We start from the raw sequence: 27125 nt of genomic DNA, 5'->3' as shown, positions 1-27125 counted from the left end.
ACATTTTTTATCGTAACAACCAACGATTTATACAGGAAAATCATGACAATTAACAAGGTTGCCCAAACTTTCGTATCCCACTGTATGTAAACATAGTATGTTAACCCTTTCTCTGCTTCCATGGAACCAGGAAGTAGACACTGCAGATTTAATGGAGGAGTTCTGTAAGCTGCAACAAAGAAATGTTTTTTTTTCAAGGTTATTATGCTGTTGCTTATATTTTAGAGGAGAGAGGAAGGTCTGAGTACAGGTCCACTTTAAAGGATGCCGGAGTTGAATAGTAAAGAAAAAAATGTACACTATACTAGTGTGTGGGGAGGTGTGCAAACTCTTACCGCGCCTCTCTTGTGCCAGCATTGCCCTACTTTTGTCTGTGAAAGCCTCTCTTCTCTGCTTGTAGGTCAGTGACCTTTGATCTGGACATATATGCTATTCTTGCAACAGTATGTATGTCGAGTCAAAGAATGCCGACATCGCCAACCTACAGGCAGAGAACAGAGGCTTTTACAGACAAGGGGGGGGGGGGGGGACGCTGGCAAACGGGAGGTGCAGTAAGAGTTTGCACATCTCCCCACAAGTTCACACCAAAAAGTGATAACATAATCATACACGCTCAGCGCTTTTTAAAGTGATTCTAGGCGATTCTAGGCATGTGCCTAGCGATTTTCTAATCATGCCTAGCGATTTTTGGAGCGTTTTTAATTTTTTGTTACAATAGAGCTGGAACTGAACAGCTTCGGTTACAAAAACGCTTGAAAATCTCTGATCTAGCGCTTTTCAGAGCAATTTTCCACTTTACTATACTTAACATTAAGGCTGAATCAGCAGAAATGCTGCAGGACCCGCATTTGCGTTTGGGAGAAAATCACATCGCTGTGGTATGATCCATCCCATTCAAATACATTAGCCAATCGCTTATCAAAGTGCTGGCGTTTTTAAAAGCGCTCAGAAGCCCTCTTGGTGTGCACCAGCCCTAATATAGCATTCAATTTTTATTTACTGTTCAACTCAGGTATCCTTTAACGCGTATAAGAAGGCCTGGGTGTAACAAGGTCGGGTAGACGTTTCCAGTCTCCTGTTCAAGAGAGGGAACACGCCACATAGGGTGAAAACTGCAGTGTCAGATTGGGGCATTAGGACTGATCTGAGAGTGGAGATCCTGAATGGCCTCACAGTAGGTTTTAGGGTTAATTTTTTTCAGACAAATCTGACTTGTTTTAGGGTGACCACAGATAGAATACTTTCTTTTACTTGACCTGCTGTTGAGCAGATGTGTCCAGTTGTCCACTAACGTTACAAACTATTGCAAAACAGTCCATCCTGTTGGATCTAGTTATTAGTGGACAATAGTTGCTCATCAGTTGTGGTGAGTAGTGCTCACCACAACTGAGGAGCTGTCAGCTATATCACTATATCATCTAACAGGAATTGGCCCTGAGTAAACCACACCACAAGGTATTACAAAAATAATAATCAAGCCTTTATTAATCCATATCAAAGATTAAAAACATATAAAAACAATTGCACAACAATAGTAAAGCCCTCAAATACAGCAGTATAATGCAGTTCAAATAGAGACAATATATGTCAATATGAGTATCTGAATATGCACAGTCGCCCATACACTGGAAAGTTGGAAATATAAATAGGAAATGTTGGTATTGGGAGTGAAAAGCAAGCCAGTGCAAAAGCACCCTGCATAGATATGCAAAGGTGTGTGAGGAAGGAGTGACTGGAAAAAAAGGGCCTGAATGAATGAATGAATGGAAATCTGGTGAAAGGACCAGTGAAAGACCGCTGGTGAGTAAGAAGATGGCGTGGGCCACCACGCAAGGAAAGACAGTGACAGGAGAAACCAATACCGCTGTGTGAGGCACCCAGATAGGAGCGTTCGTGGAGACCAAGCTTACCAGACGTGGACTGAGCGGGAGGGCGTGGGTGTGCGTGGGTTTTCCAGTCACTCCTTCCTCACACACCTTTGGATATCTATGCAGGGTGCTTTTGCACTGGCTTGCTTTTCACTCCCAATACCAACATTTCATTATTTATATTTCCAACTTTCCAGTGTATGGGCGACTGTGCATATTCAGATACTCATATTGACATGTACAGTATTGTCTCTATTTGAACTGTATTTTACTGCTGTATTTGAGGGCTTTACTATTGTTGTGCAATTGTTTTTATAGGTTTTTAATCTTTGATGTGGATTAATAAAGGCTTGATTATTATTTTTCTAATACCTTGTGGTGCGGTTTACTCAGGGCCAATTCCTGTTCTGTTGAGGTTTGTAATTTCCTCCCTATTGTCATCGTGTGCCTCTGTGGTCTGGAAAGTAAAGAAGAAGAAAAGAAAAAGAAAAAAAAGACAACCCAACATGCCCTGCAACTTCCTTTGTGCGGCAATGTACCAAATAAAAGCGAGGTAAACTGGGGAATGGACTTTTATCAAACAAAAAGTAAGAGTGATCTTTAACTCAGCCAGTCTGACGTAAGGGAAGAGCACTCTTTACATATCTCTCCAGCAGCTGCTGGAGAGATACGTAAAGAGCCCACTTCCATTGCGTCAGACTGGCCATGAGTGGAGGAAGTTACGAAACCCGGTACCGGCGCAGGAGAAGGCTGAGGATGGTGGCATGGGAGCGATCTGTGCGGATGGGGCTGGAGGAAGCCCCAGGTATGTATAACACTTTTATATAGGCTCAGCTCTGGTTTCCTTTAAGTGCCAATGATAGGCCAAATGTGTTTTGCTGGCAATTTGGCAATTAGGAGCTTGCTGACATGAAGAGTAAGTAAGGTGATGCCTCGTCAGAACGGTATGTCTTTTTATTCTTCAGTCAGCAGGTGATGTTTCAGTGAGTGACCAAGCTGTTCTGTGTAACTGCAGTAGGGAAAACTGAGGTCACAGACCTGGCAATGTTAACGATGTAGTCTAGAAGAGGTCCCTAGATCCCCAAAAAGGCTGAACTAAATTAGAACGACTTTAGCAGGTGAAATGCTTCTTAAATACTGTATATATTTTTGCTGTTTCCTTAGTACCTTGTCTGAAGTTAAAACATGAATTAAAGAAAATACACAAAACATAAAGCAAAAGTACATTATACTAAAAACCTACTTCTTCCTGAAATTTGCTATAATTAACTGCCACTCACATAAAATCAGACGGCTACGGCGAATTTCTCCTGGAAACGCATTTTCTGCTTGATCTATATTTGATTTTGCCATCTATTTGTTTAACGCCGGTATGAGAAATGTCAGCTTCCATTTAATTATCCTTCCATCTCATTAATTATCTTTTATTTCAAAAGATGATACACAGTGCAGTAATTAAAATGGAGAGTGGTGGGTGTCAGCCTCCTACTGAGCAATCCTCAAAGTATAGCAATTAGCACATCCCAACAAGAAAATCTTATTAACACATACTTTGAATATCAGGAGTGCTTGTCTACATGAGTTTCATTTATTATTCAATAATTAAGCAATTAGTCCTTCGCTTGCTGTTGAAATTAAAGAAACAAAATCAAAATAATGTAAGCATTACACTCTAACTTGCAGAATGAGTGCAAATCTCTACTAGGATTATGCTATTAAAATAGATACTGAAAATTATTCAGTTATGTGTTCAAACTGCTCTAAAGAATAAACAAAACATTTTCAATGTAAGATTATAGGTGCATCAGTCATATGAGGTCTTCAACACCTATACAAAGGCAGTAATATAAGTATAAGTAAAGGACAATGGAGGACACTCAGAGAGAAAATGTATAAATTTATTTCGATAAAAATATAGAACAATTCACTCTCCATTCCCACTGCTCTTCTCACTCGCATAAAAACGGACTCTGCTGCTGCAAGTGACAACCATCTATTTCTCATGCTGTTACTACCTGCAGTCTGCAATGTAACTGTAAGTAAGAGATATCTAAAAAAAAAATCAGTTCACCCATTACACTCAACTAATAAAAATAATCAGTAAACAGAAACTTCAATTCATGCACATTATTACAGAAGAAATTGCACTGATTCAGTTCACCTCAAAAGTATACTTAAGTGAATTAAATAAAAGGCAGTATTACTTACCTGGGGTTTCTACCGACCCTGTGCCAGCGCCGGTACTCAACAATCCTACGGTATCCCTTCACAGCTCAGTTTCTGTTGGCTGCCACTGCACCTGCATGGCCCTGGCCGTGCGTCCTTGTTTGCGAGAAAATGTCTACTGTGCCTGCGCAAGACACTCCCGGCGACAGGAGTGTGAACAAGGATGCACACGGCCAGGGCTGCACAGACACAGTGGGCAGCGACAGGCTCAGTTGCTGAAAGTGAAACTGATCGGCGACGGGGAACTGGAGGGTCATTGAGTACCGGCACAGGACGACTGCATGGGGCCGGTAGGAGCCCCAGGTAAGTAAAACTGCCTTTTTTTACATCGCTAAAAGAGAAACCGAAACCAAGAATTGAACGTCATCCCAATCAGTAGCTGATGCCCCGTTTCCTATGAGAAATCTATTCCTTTTCTCAAACGGATCATTGCAAGGCTCTGTATGGCTGATTTTGTGATGAAACCCCTCCCACAGTGTGATGTCAATGCCTCACAGCACTGAGGTACTGACATCACACCGTGCAAGCCTTGTTACATTGTGGGAAATAACAGCTGTTTACAACTGCCCAAAAAGCAAGCAGCATCTCTATCCAGTGACATCACCTGCCAGCAGTAAAAATGTCACCATGTGATAAATGTCAGAATGTAAATCAGGGAGAAGAAAGATTTTACAATGAGCAAACACTGACTAAATTATTTATACATAATTATTGTAAAAAATAAGCAGTTTATTACATTATTTTCACTGGACTACCTCTTTAAGTATCCATTTAAACGGATTTGAAATAAGCTACAGATCAATTTACTTAGTGCAGTCCCACTAAAAAATGATTTGTATTGCACTACTCCTATGTGAAATAGCTGGATAGCACAATTTAAACTGGTTTGCTCCTTAACAACTTGTGCCTGACTTGTTACTTCCTCTCTGCTACCAGTTTTGGTAGAAGGACATGAATATTAGTCTGAAGAGCTGATAAGCATCGCACATGTACTCACACAGCAGGCAACAAGTGAGCAACAACAAGGGTGTAATGCCCTGGTGTCAGATCTCCAATCCATCCCCCTACTCCTGGCAAAGTTTGACAGCTAGAAGCATGAATATCCAAGTATGATTCACCCCTCCTGGTTCCTGCAGCAATCAAGAGTCTCCCTTCACTTACCACTGTGTTAGTATGTATTGGGTTCTGGATTGTTGACGTTACAAGGGGGTAAGAAATTCTTACAGCCATGCTTCCATCTGCCGCACTATGTATGGCTTAGATTTGGATTCTCTGCTATCTGGGAATGGCAGAGAATCCAAATCTAAGCCATACATAGGGCAGGCCACAGATACAGTATGGACACTTGGGAGTGGATGAATTGGCTAATGGTGGTATATCTCCACGCAAAGAGATGGGGTTGGCATAGAAGCTAGGTGCATTTTGATAAATAAGGGTCTATCGGGACCATCCGCCTCCAAATCCCTATTGAGTCATCATCAGGTCTTGAGTTTAAAATACTTTTTTACTGTGGGAAAACACGAGTGCACTACTTGGCACTTAATAAAACAGTATCAGGCTATGAAAATGTATTCTGGAGTTGTCTATTGGTTGATGCGACAGGATGGAGTGAAAAAAAGCAGAGGTCGGCCAGATCAAATACTTTTACACATGCGAACTGGCTGGTCTGTAAATTTCTCACGATCGTTCTCTGGTGAGTGCATTGCATGAAGGAGTGTTTACACATATTTAAAAGAATTTCACAAAGTCACAGAGGTGTGTTGCAGGACCATGGTTGTCATAGGCAAATTTGCGCTTTGTATTTCACGCCTATGTGCGCTTTGTTTATCTCTGAAGGAATTTGAGATTGGTGACAGTAGTTGAGGTCAAGCCTGGAGATCTGAAAGAAAAGTGGGTACAAAAGTCTGGATCCCCAGAAAAGCGTTTGTAATCACTTTCCCTCAAGCCTCGTAATTTGCAATGTGAATAAACTGATGACATTAAAAGTGTCTCGCTTTCAACATTCTGTCTGTGGTCTTCACAGCAGGGCTTTAGATTGATACATTTAGTTTTGTTGGTATTTTGTTTCAAAGCCTGTATCCATTTCCATCATTTCTGGTCATTCTGAATGGATTTGTACATACATCATCACAATGTTTGCAAATGCAAAAACAAATCATGCCCCAACAATGAAAGAATACTTGTAAGGCTTGTAAAGTACTTACTGACTACATTGGTTTGTCCTGTGAATATGGTGTACTGAAGTTCATAGGAAACGACACTGAATTCATCATCAGATGTCCAATGAACAGTAATTGTGTCATAAGATGCTGTACAGAGTTCTTCCCTAATCATAGGAGGATTGGGAGCTGTCAGAAGACATAACACATTAACATTATCATAAAACTTTCTATACAATTATAGCTACTGACATAAGAAACGAACCAAAAACACATAGGGCTCAATTCACTAAGCTTTATCAAACACTTTATCAAACATTTGATAAATTTACCTCATGGGTAAAATCTAATTTTGAATTCACTAAGATGTTATATATTTATCGAATGTTTTATCGATAAAACGTTCAATAAATCTATAACACCTTAGTGAATTCAAAATTAGATTTTACCCATGAGGTAAATTATCAATCGTTTGATAAAGCTTAGTTAATTGAGGCCATAGTCAAATATCTTATCTACTTGTTAAAGAGGAACTCCAGCCTAAACAAACACACTGTCATTAAGTTACATTAGTTATGTTAATTAAAATAGATTGGTAATATAATCTCTTACCCACCCTGTTTTAAAAGAACAGTCAAATGTTTGATTTCATGAGGGCAGCCATCGTTTTGGTTGAAAGGAGGTGACAGGGAGCATGAGACAGTTCCAACTGTCCTGTGTGCTGATCACCCCTGCCAGTTGCTAGGCAACCTGAACAACAACATAGGAAATCCCATCATGCTTTGCACAGCATTAGGGGAAAAAAAGCCTGGGCAGTTTTCTTTGATGGGTGGAGCTTAGCTAAAAATGCAGCTAAAAATGATGCTTTGGTAAGAAAAACAAAGGTTCTGATGCTGTGAAACTGTTAAAGAAACACCATGCCTTTTCAGTTCTGCTGAGTAGATTTTTAGTCCGGAGGTTCACTTTAACTGACCATAAGATTAATGACAGTTCAATTATAACTAAGATTACTGACAGTTCAATTGTAACTGATATTTGAGTTCTTCTAGATACCAGATTGATGAATACCACATAACTGCCTTAACCCCCTCGTAACCCAGCAGTCGGATCTCAGCTTATAGACAGGGTACTGCAGTTTTGGAAATGGCTCACTCATTAAACCTAAATGAGATTTAAAGTCACATGTCACATGGGGCAATCAGAATTAATACCACTCTTCATTTGCTGTAGCTGTTGGAGACTTTTGGCTCAACTACCACAATGCAGAAAAATTCCAAAATTCTGATCACATTTGGCTCCCCCACAAAAAAAACATGTAAAAATCAGTGTAAAGGCCTTCCCCAAATCTCATAAAAAGCATTTACAACAGCTTTTAACTGCTGCACAAGGTTACATAGACACATACATAGTCATCACCTTTAGTCACAAATTCCTAGAGCATGCAGCAGTGGGGGTTCGATGCCTTGCAAAGAAGGACAGCGAAACCACCCATTCCTCACAAACCACTGTGTCCAGTGTTGGTGGGCACTATGCATTTTAACCATTTACTGCTCTGGCGGAGAGTTTAGGTGCAGGTACAGTACTTGAGTGGAAAAGTTTGAAGAGGGCAGGTGCTTTCCCGTGTTTCTCTACACTCAAAATAGATGACTACAAGCAAGAGAAGAGGCTCCAATCAAGTGCTGGATAAAACCAAGAGTCCCAGAGAACTCCAAATCCCAAAGACTTCTAGAAACGAACAGAAAATATAATACTACAACAACCTTTGTGGTTTATAGACGATGGCTTCAATTCATCAAGCATTACCGCATTCGGTATTGCTGAAAACAGCTGACTTTACGGAGCACTTAAGAAAATGTTAATTCATCAAAGCTGTTACCGCATGAAAAGCTCAAATTACAGATTAATGAGATAAATTACCGACTTGAGCTCAACACATGTCAGCAAATTGCGCAAAAGGTGGATCAGCGCAACACCAGGCCGCCTCCGAATGGCCTCCAATCAGAGATGCGCTGAGCCCCCCCAGGAACTACAAACGCACCTTGAACCCAAACAGAAGCTCTGCATATACACCAAAAGCATGGCTGTTAAGTGGGAGCAGCTGACCAAAAACGAATTAAATTAGTACATAGCAAGGAAATGAGCAGCGCTACTTAAAAACAGACTAGTGCCTACCTGCAAAAGAGTGCAAGCCCCACTTGTGGGGTCGAATACACACCGAGCATACACATGACCTGTCTACCACTGGAGGAGGATGTTGGTTTCCTGTAACAGCTTGCATGCAACCTATTAAGTACTCGTCCCTCCCACTGCAAAGAAGTCAATCCTCCATGGGAGGGGCCTAACACTAACACTAACTGGTGTTGCGCTGATCCACCTTTTGCGCAATTTTCGATTTTTCAATTGTATTTGGTAGCGCACCCAGGCTATGCATATACATAGGTTAGGATTTAGTTAGTGTTAGGCCCCTCCCATGGAGGATTGACTTCTTTGCAGTGGGAGGGACGAGTACTTAATAGGTTGCATGCAAGCTGTTACAGGAAACCAACATCCTCCTCCAGTGGTAGACAGGTCATGTGTATGCTCGGTGTGTATTCGACCCCACAAGTGGGGCTTGCACTCTTTTGCAGGTAGGCACTAGTCTGTTTTTAAGTAGCGCTGCTCATTTTCTTGACATGTCAGCAAATGTCAGTAAATGTCAATTCATCAAGGTTACAGCATTCGCTAACACATTCGGTGATTATGCACTCTCCTTCACTCCCCACATCCAAAACCTCACAAAGTCCTGCAACTTCCACCTTCGTAACATCTGTAAGATTCGCCCTTTCCCGACATCTGCCACCACCAAGCTACTCATCCATGCCCTCATAATTTCCTGCCTTGACTACTGCAATGCCCTGCTGCCTGGTCTCCCTATGACCCAAACTGCCCCACTGCAGTCCATCATGAATGCGGCAGCCAGAATTATCCACTGCTCCCATCGCTCCACCACGGTGGATCCCCTCCTTGAATCCCTCCACTGGCTTCCTATCCAGTCCAGAATCAGATTCAAGATACTGTGTCTGACCTACAAATCTGTCCACAAAACCTGTCCAACCTACATTTCCAATCTTACTCAGAGGTACACACCTAGCCGCTCACTCCGCTCTTCCAATGAACTTCGCCTAACCGCCCCTTGCATCACCCAGTCCCATGCACGCCTCACTTCTCAAGAGCTGCTCCAACACTATGGAACTCCCTACCTCCACCCATTAGGGCAGCCCCCTCCAACATCTTCAAGAAAGCCCTCAAAACTCACCTTTTCACTCTGGCCTACTACCTCTCATAAGTGCTCTAAACCCACAGCCATGCCTTCTATTGTAATTGCCTCACGGCAGCTTGTAGCAACACAGAGACATTCCAAGCTGCTCTGCAGTTATCGAACAGCCTTTGATGAATTGAAGCTGTAGTAGTTCGGTAACTTAACGAACATCTACCGCACATGTGAAAATATTGATGAATTAGCACACACAAGTGTAAAATACAGAATGCGGTATTTTAACGCCTGGGATTTTGTTAGTGAACAGCCTTTGATGTATTGAAGCATATAACTACTAAAAAAAACTAGCCAATGTCTTAGAGGTCTTTGACCGCTCACGGTGCACATTACCTAGGGAAGGGGTGCTTATCTGATTGCTCCATTAACAGGGTGAGTGGATAGCACCATAAACCCTCACTCCACATTACTGGCCACCAACCAGGCCAAGAAGCACCCCACAATCTCTTTATCCTCCAGCAGTGGGTTGGGTGCTTTGCGAGGAGTAAAGACATTGCTGTCAACTGCACTTACAGTACCCTACATAATCATCCTCCACTATATCTGCTTCCTGGAAATTTACCATTTTTACAACTGTATATCAAGTTTGGGTAAACTTCTGTCTTCATCACACTACTTAGAATCTGGGACATATAAATGTGCAATGCAGATGTTTTCACTGATCCTGGAAATGAGCTATACTGAAGACGCTCCAGTTTTCAAGGAAGTAGAGTTTGGTAGTGTCTACGGTGGCTACCGTGGTAAATGTAGTGTATGACATTTAGTCCTCTCTCCACCATATTTCCTCATTCCTGTGCCTAGGCTACATATAGAAACAAGCATTCCCACATTTGTCTTGGAAAGCAGTTTTTCCTTCAAGGGAAAATCCAGGGATAGGTGGCACTTACCATGTTGTTTATCGTTGACAAATTTGATAAAGACTATGCTCACAGCCCGATCACAGAAAATGCTGCACATATATTTTACTGCAATCACCACTTTCCCTTGATGACTGTAACATAACCGGTGTTCCAAGGTTTAGAAGCAATTAATTATTAATTACACAGATAAGAGTTCTTCTAATTTGAACATGAGTAGGCAACATTTTCTATCTAGCCCTCGTGACAAAGTGCAGTCTGGTGAAGTGAGACACAATCAGCTTACATCATTTGTATGATTAAATTAATAACAGTTGACCAGCAGTTTACCTGTGAGATAGTCAAGACATTCTAGCATCTTCTTTTCTCTAGAGAAATCTAAAGCGAATGTGTCAAATGTGTCATTCAGATTGATCTCTGGGATCAGCACTTGGGAGGATGCTGTTGCCATTGAAACCCTAAAATGAGAAAACACTTAAATTAATAAATAAAAAGATGGTATCTTTATGCAGAATAATGTATTTTTTTTACACAACAGCAGGCAGGTTCTTTTGTGTCTGGCTGATTTGCAGTGGAGTCATGAGGTGTAACACCAGTGCACAACTCATACAAATAAGGAATAACACCAGGAAGTGCCTTTTTTTTTTTAAAGCGCATAGCTTTTGCAATTAGCATATGTCAACCCAATCATTATTGCAGCATTTTCAAATGCCTTGGCTACCTGCTGGAGTGTAATCAAAACATTCTGTGGCTGATGCATAATGAAGATTGCTACACCTTTCTGAATAATTAATTTTTAAAGTCAACATATTTTTAACAAATGGAGATTGCAGAGCTCTTCTATAAAGTTATTGTAGCAGTCTAAAGATAGATGAAATAAACAAAACAAAAACAGCAAGTGAAACTGCACCTAGTTTTGTAAGTCTGGCGTGGGCAGCCTTTATTAGTGTTGGTGTTCGAATTCAGGTTATTGAAATTCGGAAACACAAATCTGCTCATCACCACACTTCAGCATCCAGAATTGTGGACGGGGAGTTCACTTATTTGCACTTCACTTTGTGCATCGTGAGTAGTCTTGATTAGTGTTTGAATTTGGGTTAATGAAATACGGGACCCGAATCTCGCCACACTTGGCGTGCAACTTGAAGCACAAATAAATAAACTCCCCCTGACAGTCCACATGTCTGGGTGCTGACGTGTGGTGACGTGTTTTGGTTTTCCAAATTTCAATAACCCGAATTTGAACACCAACACTAACCTTGATCTGTACTAAACAACAGGAAGTTGGAGTAAAGCAAATGCAAAACCACAACCTGCCCAAAGAGAGGACAAGCAGAAGCCCTGCGTAATATGTTGGCGCTTTATAAATACAATAAATAAATAAATAAATGGACACAGCACGCACAGAAAGTTATGCAATGGATTTCTGAACTTTAACAGGTTACCACATTTTGCAGACTTTAAGATGCTCCAGACTATAATGCTGGGCATACATGGTTCGTTTATGCGCCGGTATCGAGCCAGCGGCTCGATGCCGGCGCGTCACCACTCGCCAGCGCGCGGATAGATTCCCGCTCGTCCCCACGGGCGCTTCTTCTCAGCGCTTCCTTTTTTCTATTGTCCGCCTGCGGGGATCGAGTGCGGTATCGATCCGCTGTGGTGATCGGACAGGTTGGATCTTATCAATCGAGCTATCAGCGGCCGCCATCGTGATTGGCTCCTGATCACGTGATCACTACGATTGCTGGCGGATCGTATTTATCACTATTAGAGAAGCGGCGGTCTGAGGGGAAGAAGAGGATCCACTCACCTTCCAGACGTTGCCCCGGTGATCGTCACACCCCTCCGCTCTGGCTGGCATCCCCGCTCGCTCTGCCTTGAGTGTCTGGTTGCAGCTTGATGACGTTATCAAGCCGCAACCCGGAACTTAAAGCGGATGCGAGATGAAAAATTAACTATAACAAGTTACTTGTCTATATACAGTGGTGTGAAAAACTATTTGCCCCCTTCCTGATGTCTTATTCTTTTGCATGTTTGTCACACTTAAATGTTTCTGCTCATCAAAAACCGTTAACTATTAGTCCAAGATAACATAATTGAACACAAAATGCAGTTTTAAATGATGGTTTTTATTATTTAGTGAGAAAAAAAACTCCAAATCTACATGGCCCTGTGTGAAAAAGTGATTGCCCCCCTTGGTAAAAAATAACTTAACTGTGGTTTATCACACCTGAGTTCAATTTCTGTAGTCACCACCAGGCCTGATTACTGCCACACCTGTTTCAATCAAGAAATCACTTAAATAGGAGCTAACTGACACAGAGAAGTAGACCAAAAGATCCTCAAAAGCTAGACATCATGCCAAGATCCAAAGAAATTCAGGAACAAATGAGAACAAAAGTACTGTAATTGAGATCTATCAGTCTGGTAAAGGTCATTAAGCCGTTTCTAAAGCTTTGGGAGTCCAGCGAACCACAGTGAGAGCCATTATCCACAAATGGCAAAAGCATGGAACAGTGATGAACCTTACCAGGAGTGGCCGGCCGACCAAAATTACCCCGAGAGCGCGGAGAAAACTCATCCGAGAGGCCACAAAAGACCCCAGGACAACATCTAAAGAACTGCAGGCCTCACTTGCCTCAATTAAGGTCAGTGTTCACGACTCCACCATAAGAAAGAGACTGGGCAAAAACGGCCTGCATGGCAGATATCCAAGGCGCAAACCACTTTTAACCACTTCCCGACCGCCGTATATACAATTGGCGGCCGGGAAGTGGACGCCGCAAGGACCGCCGTATTGACAATTGGCGGCGGTCCTTGTATGGGCATGGGCGGAGCGATCGCGTCATCCGTGACGCGATCCTCCGCCTCCGCCTGGCGCCGCTCACCCGCCGCAACATCCCGCCGGCCATACGGAAGCGCCGGCGGGATGTTAACCCGACGATCGCCGCATACAAAGTGTATAATACACTTTGTAATGTTTACAAAGTGTATTATACAGGCTGCCTCCTGCCCTGGTGGTCCCAATGTCCGAGGGACCACCAGGGCAGGCTGCAGCCACCCTAGTCTGCACCAAGCACACTGATTTCCCCCCCCCCTGCCCCAGATCGCCCACAGCACCCATCAGACCCCCCCTGCCCACCCCCCAGACCCCTGTTTGCACCCAATCACCCCCCTAATCACCCATCAATCACTCCCTGTCACTATCTGTCAACGCTATTTTTTTTTTATCCCCCCCCTGCCCCCGCTCCCTCCTGATCACCCCCCCACCCCTCAGATTCTCCCCAGACCCCCCCCCCCCCATGTACTGTATGCATCTATCCCCCCTGATCACCTGTCAATCACCTGTCCATCACCTGTCAATCACCCGTCAATCACCCATCAATCACCCCCTGTCACTGCCACCCATCAATCAGCCCCTAACCTGCCCCTTGCGGGCAATCTGATCACCCCCCCACACCAATAGATCGCCCGCAGATCCGACATCAGATCACCTCCCAAATCCATTGTTTACATCTATTCTCTCCTCTAAACACCCACTAATTACCCATCAATCACCCATCAATCACCCCCTATCACCACCTGTCACTGTTACCTATCAGATCAGACCCTAATCTGCCCCTTGCGGGCACCCAATCACCCGCCCACACGCTCAGATTGCCCTCAGACCCCCCCCCCCTTCTTATCAATTCGCCAGTGCATTAATTACATCTGTCCTTCCCTGTAATAACCCACTGATCACCTGTCAATCACCTGCCAATCACCTATCACCCATCAATCACCCCCTGTCACTGCCACCCAACAATCAGCCCCTAACCTGCCCATTGCGGGCAATCTGATCACCCACCCACACCAATAGATCGCCCGCAGATCCGACATCAGATCACCACCCAAGCGCAGCGTTTACATCTATTCTCTCCTCTAAACACTGACTAATTACCCATCAATCACCCATCAATCACTCCCTATCACCACCTGTCACTGTTGCCTATCAGATCAGACCCTAATCTGCCCCTTGCGGGCACCCAATCACCCGCCTACACGCTCAGATTGCCCTCAGACCCCCCCTTATCAATTCGCCAGTGCAATATTTACATCTGTCCTTCCCTGTAATAACCCACTGATCACCTGTCAATCACCTGCCAATCACCTATCACCCATCAATCACCCCCTGTCACTGCCACCCAACAATCAGCCCCTAACCTGCCCCTTGCGGGCAAACTGATCACCCACCCACACCAATAGATCGCCCGCAGATCCGACATCAGATCACCACCCAAGCGCAGTGTTTCCATCTATTCTCTCCTCTAAACACCCACTAATTACCCATCAATCACCCATCAATCACCCCCTATCACCACCTGTCACTGTTACCCATCAGATCAGACCCTAATCTGCCCATTGCGGGCACCCAATCGCCCGCCTACACGCTCAGATTGCTCTCAGACCCCCCCTTATCAATTCGCCAGTGCAATATTTACATCTGTTCTCCCCTGTAATAACCCACTGATTACCTGTCAATCACCTATCAATCACCCATCAATCACCCCCTGTCACTGCCACCCATCAATCACCCGCTGTCACTGCCACCCATCAATCAGCCCCTAACCTGCCCCTTGCGGGCAAACTGATCACCCACCCACACCAATAGATCGCCCGCAGATCCGACATCAGATCACCACCCAAGTGCAGTGTTTCCATCTATTCTCTACCCTAAACACCCACTAATTACCTATCAATCACCCCCTGTCACTGCTACCTATCAGATTAGACCCCTATCTGCCCCTAGGGCTCTCAATCACCCGCCCACACCCTCAGAATGCCCTCAGACCCCAGCCCTGATCACCTCGCCAGTGCATTGCTTGCATCTATTCCCCCCTCTAATCACACCTTGAGACACCCATCAATCACCTCCTGTCACCCCCTAGCACACCTACCCATCAGATCAGGCCCCAATTTGCCCCGTGTGGGCTCCTGATCACTCGGCCAAACCCTCAGATCCCCCTCAGACCCCCTTCCGATCACCTCCCCAGTGCATTGATTGCATCTATTTTCCCCTCTAACCACCCCCTGAGACACCCATCAATCACCTCCTGTCACCCCCCCTAGCACTCCTATCCATCAGATCAGGCCCAATACAACCTGTCATCTAAAAGGCCACCCTGCTTATGACCGGTTCCACAAAATTCGCCCCCTCATAGACCACCTGTCATCAAAATTTGCAGATGCTTATACCCCTGAACAGTCATTTTGAGACATTTGGTTTCCAGACTACTCACGGTTTTGGGCCTGTAAAATGCCAGGGCGGTATAGGAACCCCACAAGTGACCCCATTTTAGAAAAAAAGACACCCCAAGGTATTCTGTTAGGTGTATGACGAGTTCATAGAAGATTTTATTTTTTGTCAAAAGTTAGCGGAAATTAATTTTTATTGGTTTTTTTTCACAAAGTGTCATTTTTCACTAACTTGTGACAAAAAATAAAATCTTCTATGAACTCGCCATACACCTAACGGAATACCTTGGGGTGTCTTCTTTCTAAAATGGGGTCACTTGTGGGGTTCCTATACTGCCCTGGCATTTTAGGGGCCCTAAACCGCGAGGAGTAGTCTAGAAAACAAATGCTTCAAAATGACCTGTGAATAGGACGTTGGGCCCCTTAGCGCACCTAGGCTGCAAAAAAGTGTCACACATGTAGTACCGCCGTACTCAGGAAAAGTAGTATAATGTGTTTTGGGGTGTATTTTTACACATACCCATGCTGGGTGGGAGAAATTTCTATGTAAATGGACAATTGTGTGTAAAAAAATCAAACAATTGTCATTTACAGAGATATTTCTCCCACTTAGCATGGGTATGTGTAAAAATACACCCCAAAACGCATTATACTACTTCTCCTGAGTACGGCGGTACCACATGTGTGGCACTTTTTTACACCCTAAGTACGCTAAGGGGCCCAAAGTCCAATGAGTACCTTTAGGATTTCACAGGTCATTTTGCGACATTTGGTTTCAAGACTACTCCTCACGGTTTAGGGCCCCTAAAATGCCAGGGCAGTATAGGAACCCCACAAATGACCCCATTCTAGAAATAAGACACCCAAAGGTATTCCGTACGGAGTATGGTGAGTTCATCGAAGATTTTATTTTTTGTCACAAGTTAGCGGAAAATGACACTTTGTGAAAAAAAACTATTAAAATCAGTTTCCGCTAACTTGTGACAAAAAAATAAAAACTTCTATGAACTCACCATACTCCTAACGGAATACCTTGGGGTGTCTTCTTTCTAAAATGGGGTCATTAGTGGGGTTCCTATACTGCCCTGGCATTTTAGGGGCCCTAAACCGTGAGGAGTAGTCTTGAAACAAAAATGACCTGTGAAATCCTAAAGGTACTCATTGGACTTTGGGCCCCTTAGTGCAGTTAGGGTGCAAAAAAGTGCCACACATGTGGTATCGCCGTACTCGGGAGAAGTAGTACAATGTGTTTTGGGGTGTATTTTTACACATACCCATGCTGGGTGGGAGAAATACCTCTGTAAATGACAATCTTTTGATTTTTTTACACACAATTGTCCTTTATCAGAGGTATTTCTCCCACCCAGCATGGGTATGTGTAAAAATACACCACAAAACACATTGTACTACTTCTCCCGAGTATGGCGATACCACATGTGTGGCACTTTTTTGCACCCTAACTGCGCTAAAGGGCCCAATGTCCAATGAGTACCTTTAGGATTTCACAGGTCATTTTGAGAAATTTCGTTTCAAGACTACTCCTCACGGTTTAGGGCCCCTAAAATGCCAGGGCAGTATAGGAACCCCACAAATGACCCCATTTTAGAAAGAAGACACCCCAAGGTATTCCGTTAGGAGTATGGTGAGTTCATAGAAGATTTTATTTTTTGTCAAAAGTTAGCGGAAATTGATTTTAATTGTGTTTTTTCACAAAGTGTCATTTTCCGCTAACTTTTGACAAAAAATAAAATCTTCTATGAACTCACCATACTCCTAACGGAATTCCTTGGGGTGTCTTCTTTCTAAAATGGGGTCATTTGTGGGGTTCCTATACTGCCCTGGCATTTTAGGGGCCCTAAACCGTGAGGAGTAGTCTTGAAACGAAATTTCTCAAAATGACCTGTGAAATCCTAAAGGTACTCATTGGACTTTGGGCCCTTTAGCGCAGTTAGGGTGCAAAAAAGTGCCACACATGTGGTATCGCCGTACTCAGGAGAAGTAGTATAATGTGTTTTGTGGTGTATTTTTACACATACCCATGCTGAGTGGGAGAAATATCTCTGTAAATGGACAATTGTGTGTAAAAAAAATTAACAAATTGTCATTTACAGAGATATTTCTCCCACCCAGCATGGGTATGTGTAAAAATACACCCCAAAACACATTATACTACTTCTCCTGAGTACGTCAATACCACATGTGTGGCACTTTTTTGCAGCCTAACTGCGCTAAGGGGTCCAAAGTCCAATGAGCACCTTTAGGCTTTACAGGGGTGCTTACAATTTAGCACCCCCCAAAATGTCAGGACAGTAAACACACCCCACAAATGACCCCATTTTGGAAAGTAGACCCTTCAAGGTATTCAGAGAGGGGCATGGTGAGTCCGTGGCAGATTTCATTTTTTTTTGTCGCAAGTTAGAAGAAATGGAAACTTTTTTTTTTTTTTTTTTTCCCCTCACAAAGTGTCATTTTCCGCTTACTTGTGACAAAAAATAAAATCTTCTATGAACTCACTATGCCTCTCAGTGAATACTTTGGGATGTCTTCTTTCCAAAATGGGGTCATTTGGGGGGTATTTATACTATCCTGGAATTCTAGCCCCTCATGAAACATGTCAGGTGGTCAGAAAAGTCAGAGATGCTTGAAAATGGGAAAATTCACTTTTTGCACCATAGTTTGTAAACGCTATAACTTTTACCCAAACCAATATACACTGAATGGGTTTTTTTTAATCAAAAACATGTTTGTCCACATTTTTCGCGCTGCATGTATACAGAAATTTTACTTTATTTGAAAAATGTCAGCACAGAAAGTTAAAAAAATCATTTTTTTGCCAAAATTCATGTCTTTTTTGATGAATATAATAAAAAGTAAAAATCGCAGGAGCAATCAAATAGCACCAAAAGAAAGCTTTATTAGTGACAAGAAAAGGAGCCAAAATTCATTTAGGTGGTAGGTTGTATGAGCGAGCAATAAACCGTGAAAGCTGCAGTGGTCTGAATGGAAAAAAAGTGGCCGGTCCTTAAGGGGTAGAAAGCCCTAGGTCCTCAAGTGGTTAAGCAAAAAGAACATTAAGGCTTGTCTCAATTTTGCTAAAAAACATCTTAATGATTGCCAAGACTTTTGGGAAAATACCTTGTGAACCGATGAGACAAAAGTTGAACTTTTTGGAAGGTGTGTGTCCCGTTACATCTGGCATAGAAGTAACACAGCATTTCAGCAAAAGAACATCATACCAATAGTAAAATATGGTGGTGGTAGTGTGATGGTCTGGGGTTGTTTTGCTGCTTCAGGACCTGGAAGGCTTGCTGTGATAGATGGAACCATGAATTCTACTGTCTACCAATAAATCCTGAAGGAGAATGTCCGGCCATCTGTTCGTCAACTCAAGCTGAAGCGATCTTGGGTGCTGCAGCAGGACAATGACCCAAAACACACCAGCAAATCCACCTCTGAATGGCTGAAGAAAAACAAAATGAAGACTTTGGAGTGGCCTAGTCAAAGTCCTGACCTGAATCCTATTGAGATGTTGTGGCATGACCTTAAAAAGGTGGTTCATGCTAGAAAACCCTCAAATAAAGCTGAATTACAACAATTCTGCAAAGATGAGTGGGCCAAAATTCCTCCAGAGCGCTGTAAAAGACTCGTTGCAAGTTATCGCAAACGCTTGATTGCAGTTATTGCTGCTAAGGGTGGCCCAACCAGTTATTAGGTTCAGGGGGCAATTTCTTTTTCACACAGGGTCATGTAGGTTTTGAGGTTTTTTTCTCACTAAATAATAAAAAACATCACTTAAAACTGCATTTTGTGTTCAATTATGTTATCATGGACTAATAGTTAACGGTTTTTGATGAGCAGGAACATTTAAGTGTGACAAACATGCAAAAGAATAAGAAATCAGGAAGGGGGCAAATAGTTTTTCACACCACTGTATCTTATCTAAAATTTAGACAGCAAATCTAGCTGTGATACAATGACAGCAGCCATGTTTGTAAACATTACACACAGCCAAGCTTCTCTGCTTCTTCAGCACTTAGCCTGTGAAAAAAAAAAACCTAATCCCCCTCCTGCTCCCCTCTGCCCCTGAAATATCTGGCTAGTAATACCTCCCCCTCCTTCTGCCCAGACTGAGCTCCCATGAGCCCTTGCTACTGTCTGAAAATGCCTTGGCTCTCTGAAAACCTGTGGGTGAGGCTTGTTTAGTTTATAGGGAATAAGAGTATTAAAACAAAAACAAAAGTATTTGGCTTGAGGAATGCCCTATAAACAATAGGAAAGGAACACAATTATGCAATGAGTAAAAGTTCATCTCGGATCCTCTTTTTTTAACGGCTGTGCGAGGGAGGATGCCGGCCAGAGCGAAGGGGGCTAGAGCTGCTCATCCCTGGAGCCTGGGAGGTGAGTAAAGGCTGCTGGCATTTCGAGGGGACACCTGGCTACACTAGGGACACCATGCCCCATCGGGGGGGGGGACACACACCGGGCTACAGTGGGGACACCATGCCCAGCTAGCTATATTGGGATCCGGCTGCCTGACCCCCCCCCCCCAATGCACCCCACCTCCACATGTAAAATGGCCTTGTCCCTAAAGGGGGTTAGGCAGCCGGTCCCCAAAGGGTTAAAGGGGTAATCAGATAGCATATGACTACCCCCACCCTAACCTATTAACAATATTATTGCCTCTTGTAAAATATAACCCCACAAACCAGTTAACATTAACAATGGTGATTGTTAACAGCACATTGGCTATATTGCTATTAAACAGCCAATTTCTGCTTTTGGCTGTTGGAGGTTATTTGTGACACCAGGAGTTCGGGAGTAAAATCTGGAACCCACAGCATAGAAGATATTCCCTGGATGGGATCAGATTAATTGCTAGTGTTGCGAATGACAAAAAAAGTGAATATCAATCAGGGTTTGGTGTAGAATTTCAGGATTAGGGTTAGAAGATAGAACATGGTGAAATTAAAGTTATACAACAAATATGAGTTTAATGTTAGGAAGGAGGTTAAAGTTAGGCACTGAGAAAGGGGTTCCACTTCCCAGCACAGAGGTTTGGATAGTATCTGGTGAATGATGGGGAGTAATGATAACACTACTACTATTAAACACAATGTTGCTTAAACAAATCCCTGTAACAGTGCCAAAATTACCATGTAAGCTGTGATTGCTATAGACTACAGTTATTGAGTGTTCATAAGCACATAGTATATGCCTAACCAAAAGTCTTAACTTTCTCCAATGCCAAATAGCTTTCTGCAAAGTTTTCTCATAGAAAACCCTATGGCAGTCTTAGATGTTGTCATGAAGTCATCTAGTTTATGGTTTGTAATGGGGATAGGAAGGTAAATAGGTAGGACATACTCTTATGAACACCAACAATTTAATTCTAGGGTCCCTACAGAGAAGTCCAGTACTTGAGATTAAGTTTGGATGGGCAGAGTGCTTTAGGCTCTTTTAATAACACCACCTAATATTGATGGACATACAGACAAATATCAGCTAAGAAATGAGTCCACTTGTCTCTGCCCTTTTACTAAGGAAACCTAACTTCCAATACTTGGGGTATGGCTTGGAGGGAGGAGGAAACAAAGATTCACCATTTTATACTACTTTAAAGTGGACCTGAACTCTTGCACAGGACAGAAGGAAAACACGTAGAAATGCACCCTGTATGTATTTAGAGAGTTTAGCCTGGCTAAACACAACTTGGGATTTGATCCCTCAACTGTGTCAGCTGACTGCCAGAGCTAATTAGTAAACACAGGATGTTAATATGTCTGCTTCCATGAAAGCAGGAAGTAGAAAAACTGCAGATTTATTGCAGGATTTTTATCAGCTGTAACAAAAATGTTTTTCTTTCAAGGTTATTATGATGTCGCTTATCTTTTAGAGCAGAGAGGAAGTTCTGAGTTCTGGTCTGCTTTACAGGATACCAGAGCCCAAACACAGATGAGACACGGGGGAGCAGGCATGTATGGTGAACTGTCCTAATGCTCACCGCTCCCCCGGTCACCTTTCTGCCCGCTTGTTTAGCTGCAATTGCCCTGTGGCCCAGTCTTCTAGTTGGCCAGGAGCATTGCGGCTTTCTGGCTGGGCTGCACATGTGCTACAGCACGCCACCTCTGCCGCCACGTGTACATCAGTTCAGGAACCCCCAGCCAGGACCATGTAATCTCACACGTAAGCACAGAGCGGTCCTGGTTGGGGGTTCCCGTACAGTCCTGGCAAAAAGTTTTGAGACTGTCAAAAATATTGGAAATTAGAAAAGTTGGTGCTTACATTTTTATAATCGCAATTTTCATATATTCCAGAATGTTATGAAGAGAGTTCAGATGAATTACATAGTCCTTTGCCATGAAAATTAACTGGATCCCAAAAAAAACCTTTCCACTGCATTTTATTGCTGTCATTAAAGGACCTGCTGAGATCATTTCAGTAATCATCTTGTTAACTCAGATGAGAATGTTGATGAGCACAAGGCTGGGGATCATTATGTCAGGCTGATTGGGTTAGAATGACAAACTTGACATATTAAAAGGAGGGTGATACTTGAAATCATTGATCTTCCATTGTTAACCATGGTGACCAGCAAAGAAAAATATGCAGCCATCATTGCGTTGCATAAAAATGGCTTCACAGGCAATGATATTATGGCTACAAACATTGCACCTAAATCAACAATTTATATGATCATCAAGAACTTCAAGGAAAGTGTAACGATCGGTGTAACACAGAGAGGGTCTGATTACCGGTGATCTGCAGTATCACCGAGAATGCAGAATATACCCGATTATTGATGATCTGCAGTATCACCGATAATCAGATATATATTCTAACCTGTGGACACCTGAAGGATAAGAGTGTTTTGGTGTAACAGTAACACTTTGAGTATTGCACCTTAGGAGAAGGTACAGAAGCAGTAAGGAGTACTGCACAGAAGTAAGTTCCTTCCGAATGCCTAGACTCTCCCGGGGGAGGAGCTAGGCTGAGGGTAGGAAGGACAGAACGTGAGTGACACCAAAGAGAGGGTGTCACTAACAGGTCTGGGAACTGCCTCTAACAGTAAGGCCAGTTCTCGAGGTCGGGCAATCCAGGTCGTTAACACACAGACAGATACGGTACAGATTCAGGAGACAGATACGGAATCCAATAAACAGGCAGGGTTTGGCAACGGAGTATCAGAATAGCGGGGTACAGAATCAGGAGGCAAATACAGAGTCCAGGAACGAGCAGAGTTTGGCAACAGGATATAAGAGATAGCAAGGTACAGAATGAGAGTTCAGCAGGATAGTCAGGCAGGCAGAAGGTCATAACAAATAATACAGTTCAATATTCCTAATGCTAAGGTGTGAGGTCCGTGATAGTCAACACCTTTGGAAACTATGCTAGAACACAGATACAGACAAGGCCTGAGTGCTACCACGTAGTGATCGCAGCACCAGACACCCGAGGAATGACCAGCACCCAGTATATATACACCAGTGCTCTCCAGCACCTCCCTAAGTGCTGGACCAATGAAAGTTGCTGCAATTGTCAGCTGACCGGCCTGGTCAGCTGACCCTCCTCTGACTGCCATAAAGGCCCTGCCTCTCTGCGCGCGCACGCGTCCTCCTAAACCAGTGTGGACTATCAGTCCCAGCCACACCAGTCATGTGTTGTAATGTTGTTGCTGTATGGGATGCGGAATCCGCCGCCAGGCTGTCTGAGCGTGCGGCGTTTCCTCCGCATCCCGCCCCACTGAGAGAAGCAGGCCTATGTGTACAAACCGCCGCGTCAGACGTTCTGCTATGCCAGACGCGGAAACAGCCGCCTCATCCTGCGTCCATGCGGCGGCTTTTCTGCGTTTCTTCACAGAAAGTGGTTCAATTCTTGTTAAGAAGGCTTCAGGGCGTCCAAGAACGTCCTGTAAGCACCAGGATTGTCTCCTAAAGAGGATTCAGCTGCGGGATCGGAGTGCAACCAGTGGAGAGGTTGCTTAGGAATGGCAGCAGGCAGGTGTGAGCGCATCTGCATGCATAGTGAGGCGAAGACTTTTGGAAAATGGCCTTGTGTCAAGAAGGACAGCAAAGAAGCCACTTCTCTCCCCCCCCAAAAAAAATCAGGGACAGATTGATCTTCTGCAGAAAGTATGGTGAATGGACTGCTGAGGACTGGGGCAAAGTCATATTCTCCGATGAAGCCCCTTTCCGATTGTTTGGGGCACCTGGAAAAAGGATTGTCAGGAGAAGAAAAGGTGAGCGCTACCATCAGACCGGTGTCATGCCACCAGTAAAGCATCCTGAGAACATTCATGTGTGGGGTTGCTTTTCATCCAAGGGAGTGGGCTCACTCACAATTTTGCCAAAAAACACAGCCATGAATAAAGAATGGTACCAAAACACCCTCCAACCGCAACTGAAAACCAATGCATTTTCCAGCACGATGGAGCACCGTGTCATAAGGCAAAAGTGATAATTAAGTGGCTCAGGGACCAAAACTTTGAAATGTTGGGTCCATGACCTGGAAACTCCCCAGATCTTAATCCCATTGAGAACTTGTGGTCATTCCTCAAGAGGCAGATGGACAAACAAAAACCAACTAATTCTGAGAAACTCAAAGAAGTGATTATGAAAGAATGGGTTGCTATCAGTCAGGATTTGGCCCACAAGTGATTGAGAGCATGCCCAGTCGAATTGCAGAGGTCCTGAAAAAGGGCCAACACTGCAAATACTGACTCTTTGCATAAATCTCATGTAATTGTCAAGAAAAGCCTTTGAAACGTATGAAGTGCTTATAATTATATTTCAGTACATCACATAAACAACTGAAACAAAAATCTAAAAGCAGTTTAGCAGCAAACCTTGTGAAAACAAATATTTTTGACAGTCTCAAAACTTTTGGTCAGGACTGTACTAATGTATGCGTTGCGACAGAGGTTGCATGCTATAGCACACGTGCAGCCCGGCCAGAAAGTTGCAATGCTCCCGATCTGGCCGACCAGAAAACGGGGCCACGGGGCAATTGCAGCTAAATGTGGGGGCAGAAAGGAGAATGGGGGGAGCAGTGAGCATCAGAACAGCTCACCATACATGTCGTGTCTCCTCTGTGTTTGGCCTCTGCTATCCTTTAAAGCAGGGCTGCCCAATAGGTCGATCGCGATCTACCGGTAGATCGCGACCGCCCTCAGAGTAGATCGCCGCCGTGCGGCCGCGTCTCGTTACCTTCTTTAGCCTGCAGCTGTGGCTGTCAGATTTTGCTGCCATCGCAGCATCAGTAAGGAGAGGGGAGGCGCGGCTGAAAGGGAGGCGTGGCTGGAATGGAAAGAGCAGCAAATGAGGAGACAGCATCTTCTCCCCTCCAGGCTGCGAGACAGCGCCTCCTCCCCCTCTAGGCTGCCTGTGATGAGAAGTGTACCAGAGTCTCCTCCCCGCCAGGCTGCCTGTGAGATTTTCAGTGTGCCTTCCCCCCTCCAGACGTCTCCTACCCTCAGGCAGAGAGAAGTGCACAGCGTGGCCAAATAGCTTCAGACGGATTCTGAAGCTGACTGCTGTGTTTAAAGGTAGTAAAAGGATTGTGTGCTGGGATGGGGAATTCTGCAGTTATTTGGTATGGGGGCAGAAGAGTACTGTGACTGCAAACTATGGTGTGTGTGTGTGTGTGTGTGTGTGTGTGTGTGTGTGTGTGTGTGTGTGTGTGTGTGTGTGTGTGTGTGTGTGTGTGTGTGTGTTTCGAGACGTTGTGTGTGGGAGGGGAAGTCAAGACACTGTGTGTGGTGGTGGTGGTGGGGGGGGGGGAAATCAAGACACTGTGTGTGTGTTGGGGGGGGGGGGTAAATCTCCTGGGCTCGGAAATGTTTAGAGTAGCTCGCGAACCAAAAAAGTGTGGGCACCCCTGCTTTAAAGGAAGCAACCTGTAAAATTAGTGGGAACAGTGGTCAGTATTTACAGACACAACATCAATGATCAATTTGCTCTTCTCTTTCCAGTAGTACTATAAATACGAATACAATCAAACTTTTGAAAAACTTGCTACCTCAAGCTACAAACTATGTACAATATACATTCCAAGACAGAGACTAGGTATCAGATTAGAGTAGCAATCTACGCAAACTCCATGTTTCCTGTACTTAAAAATTTCAACCTCTCCCCTGCTGATATCTCTTTCACATGCTGAAAAATGAGAAGACATACAGCAAAGTCTGGTGATTATAAAGCCAACTTTAGAATTTCTGGGAAACTTTCTTGATAAATGATATACATATGCAGTTTTTGTGTCCAAAATAACTTGGCTACAACAAGTTACTGCCTCAAACAAAATCAGACTTTGTGTATTTTGTAGAAAGGAAATAAAAAGGAAACGGGGAAATGCTACAACAGGATACACAATATTTATATTGAAAACAGCAGCCTATATAGACTGCATAATCTGACTGAAGAAGTGACATCCAACATCTAATAAAAAGACATAATTTTATTTGGAACTGGTTTTATTGTGAACAGTAGTGGATTAAGTCTCTTTTCTGTCAGTCACCATTGCAGGCTCTGCTTTGCTATGCTACCTTTAAAGCTAGACAGATCTTCTGAATGAGGAAGCATGGACCTCAGAAATATGCCAGCAGCACTCCATATTAGTTTCCAAATCAATGTGCTGGAGATTAGGCGGGAGGCCTACCATCTTGAAAAACATTGTCGGCCACCCAACTATGTTCTCTCTGACTGGAGCAGTTTTTCATAGAGGAGTTCGATAGGAAAACATTTTTCATGTTTAATGTAAAACATACATGCAAAGTACCTAATTAGCTGTAACCCCACATTTGCAGGAGTGTTATATAATTATATCAACTGAATGTAAGAAGACTTTAACAACTAAATATTTTTGCTTCTATAAATATACCATTTACTAGTACTTAATTGCTGGCAAATCTCTCTTCTTCCAGGAAATATGTTGCCTGACCCTGGTTTGAATGTGGGCCAGGACAGTATCTGTTTGGAGTTTGCATGTTCTTCTCATGTTTGTGTGGGATTCTTCCACACACACTGATTTTCTCCCAGAAACATACAAATAAGTCAACTGGCTAATTAAATACATACTGGGTTTGGAGAAGCCATGAGATATGACAAAGATGTCCATACATGGGCAGATGGGGCAGCAGATTCCAATCTGAACAGAGAGGGATCTATTGCTGCACAGATCACATTTGCACATACATTTCCAAAATATTTAATGCTCAAATCTGTGGAGCTGTGTCCACCTGCCACTGGCACACCTCCTCCTGTGTTCCGCATCTTCCTCCATCACTGCTGTAGGCACCTGCACCCCGTGAGCCTACTGCATGTACTGACATCACGCACATGTGGTGGCGTGAGGCGTGGGACACAAGAGGAGGTATGCTGGCAGACAGGTAATCCTGAACACTCTGCACAGCCCTCGGTATTTACATTTTAAATGGAGGAGACCGGCAGCGGGTCCCTCACTCGTCGGAAAA

General features: G+C 43.6%; 1 protein-coding gene across 5 annotated transcripts in view; it reads right to left on the bottom strand.

Annotated features, from left to right (window-relative positions):
- Positions 1-27125, bottom strand: part of MID1 (midline 1) — a 776611-nt gene that overhangs the window by 64020 nt on the left and 685466 nt on the right. For all 5 annotated transcript variants that reach the window (XM_068269892.1, XM_068269894.1, XM_068269889.1 and 2 more), the window contains exons 6-7: positions 10754-10881; positions 6299-6442 (exon numbers count right to left, since the gene is read on the bottom strand). In XM_068269892.1, the coding sequence (XP_068125993.1) occupies positions 6299-6442; positions 10754-10881 (272 nt within the window). The remainder of the gene's footprint in view (positions 1-6298; positions 6443-10753; positions 10882-27125) is intronic.

Source organism: Hyperolius riggenbachi, chromosome 2, assembly GCF_040937935.1.
Source record: "Hyperolius riggenbachi isolate aHypRig1 chromosome 2, aHypRig1.pri, whole genome shotgun sequence".
Classification (NCBI taxonomy): domain Eukaryota; kingdom Metazoa; phylum Chordata; class Amphibia; order Anura; family Hyperoliidae; genus Hyperolius; species Hyperolius riggenbachi.
Note: the sequence above shows the minus strand (reverse complement) of the source record. Positions and strands in the feature narration are given on the sequence as shown.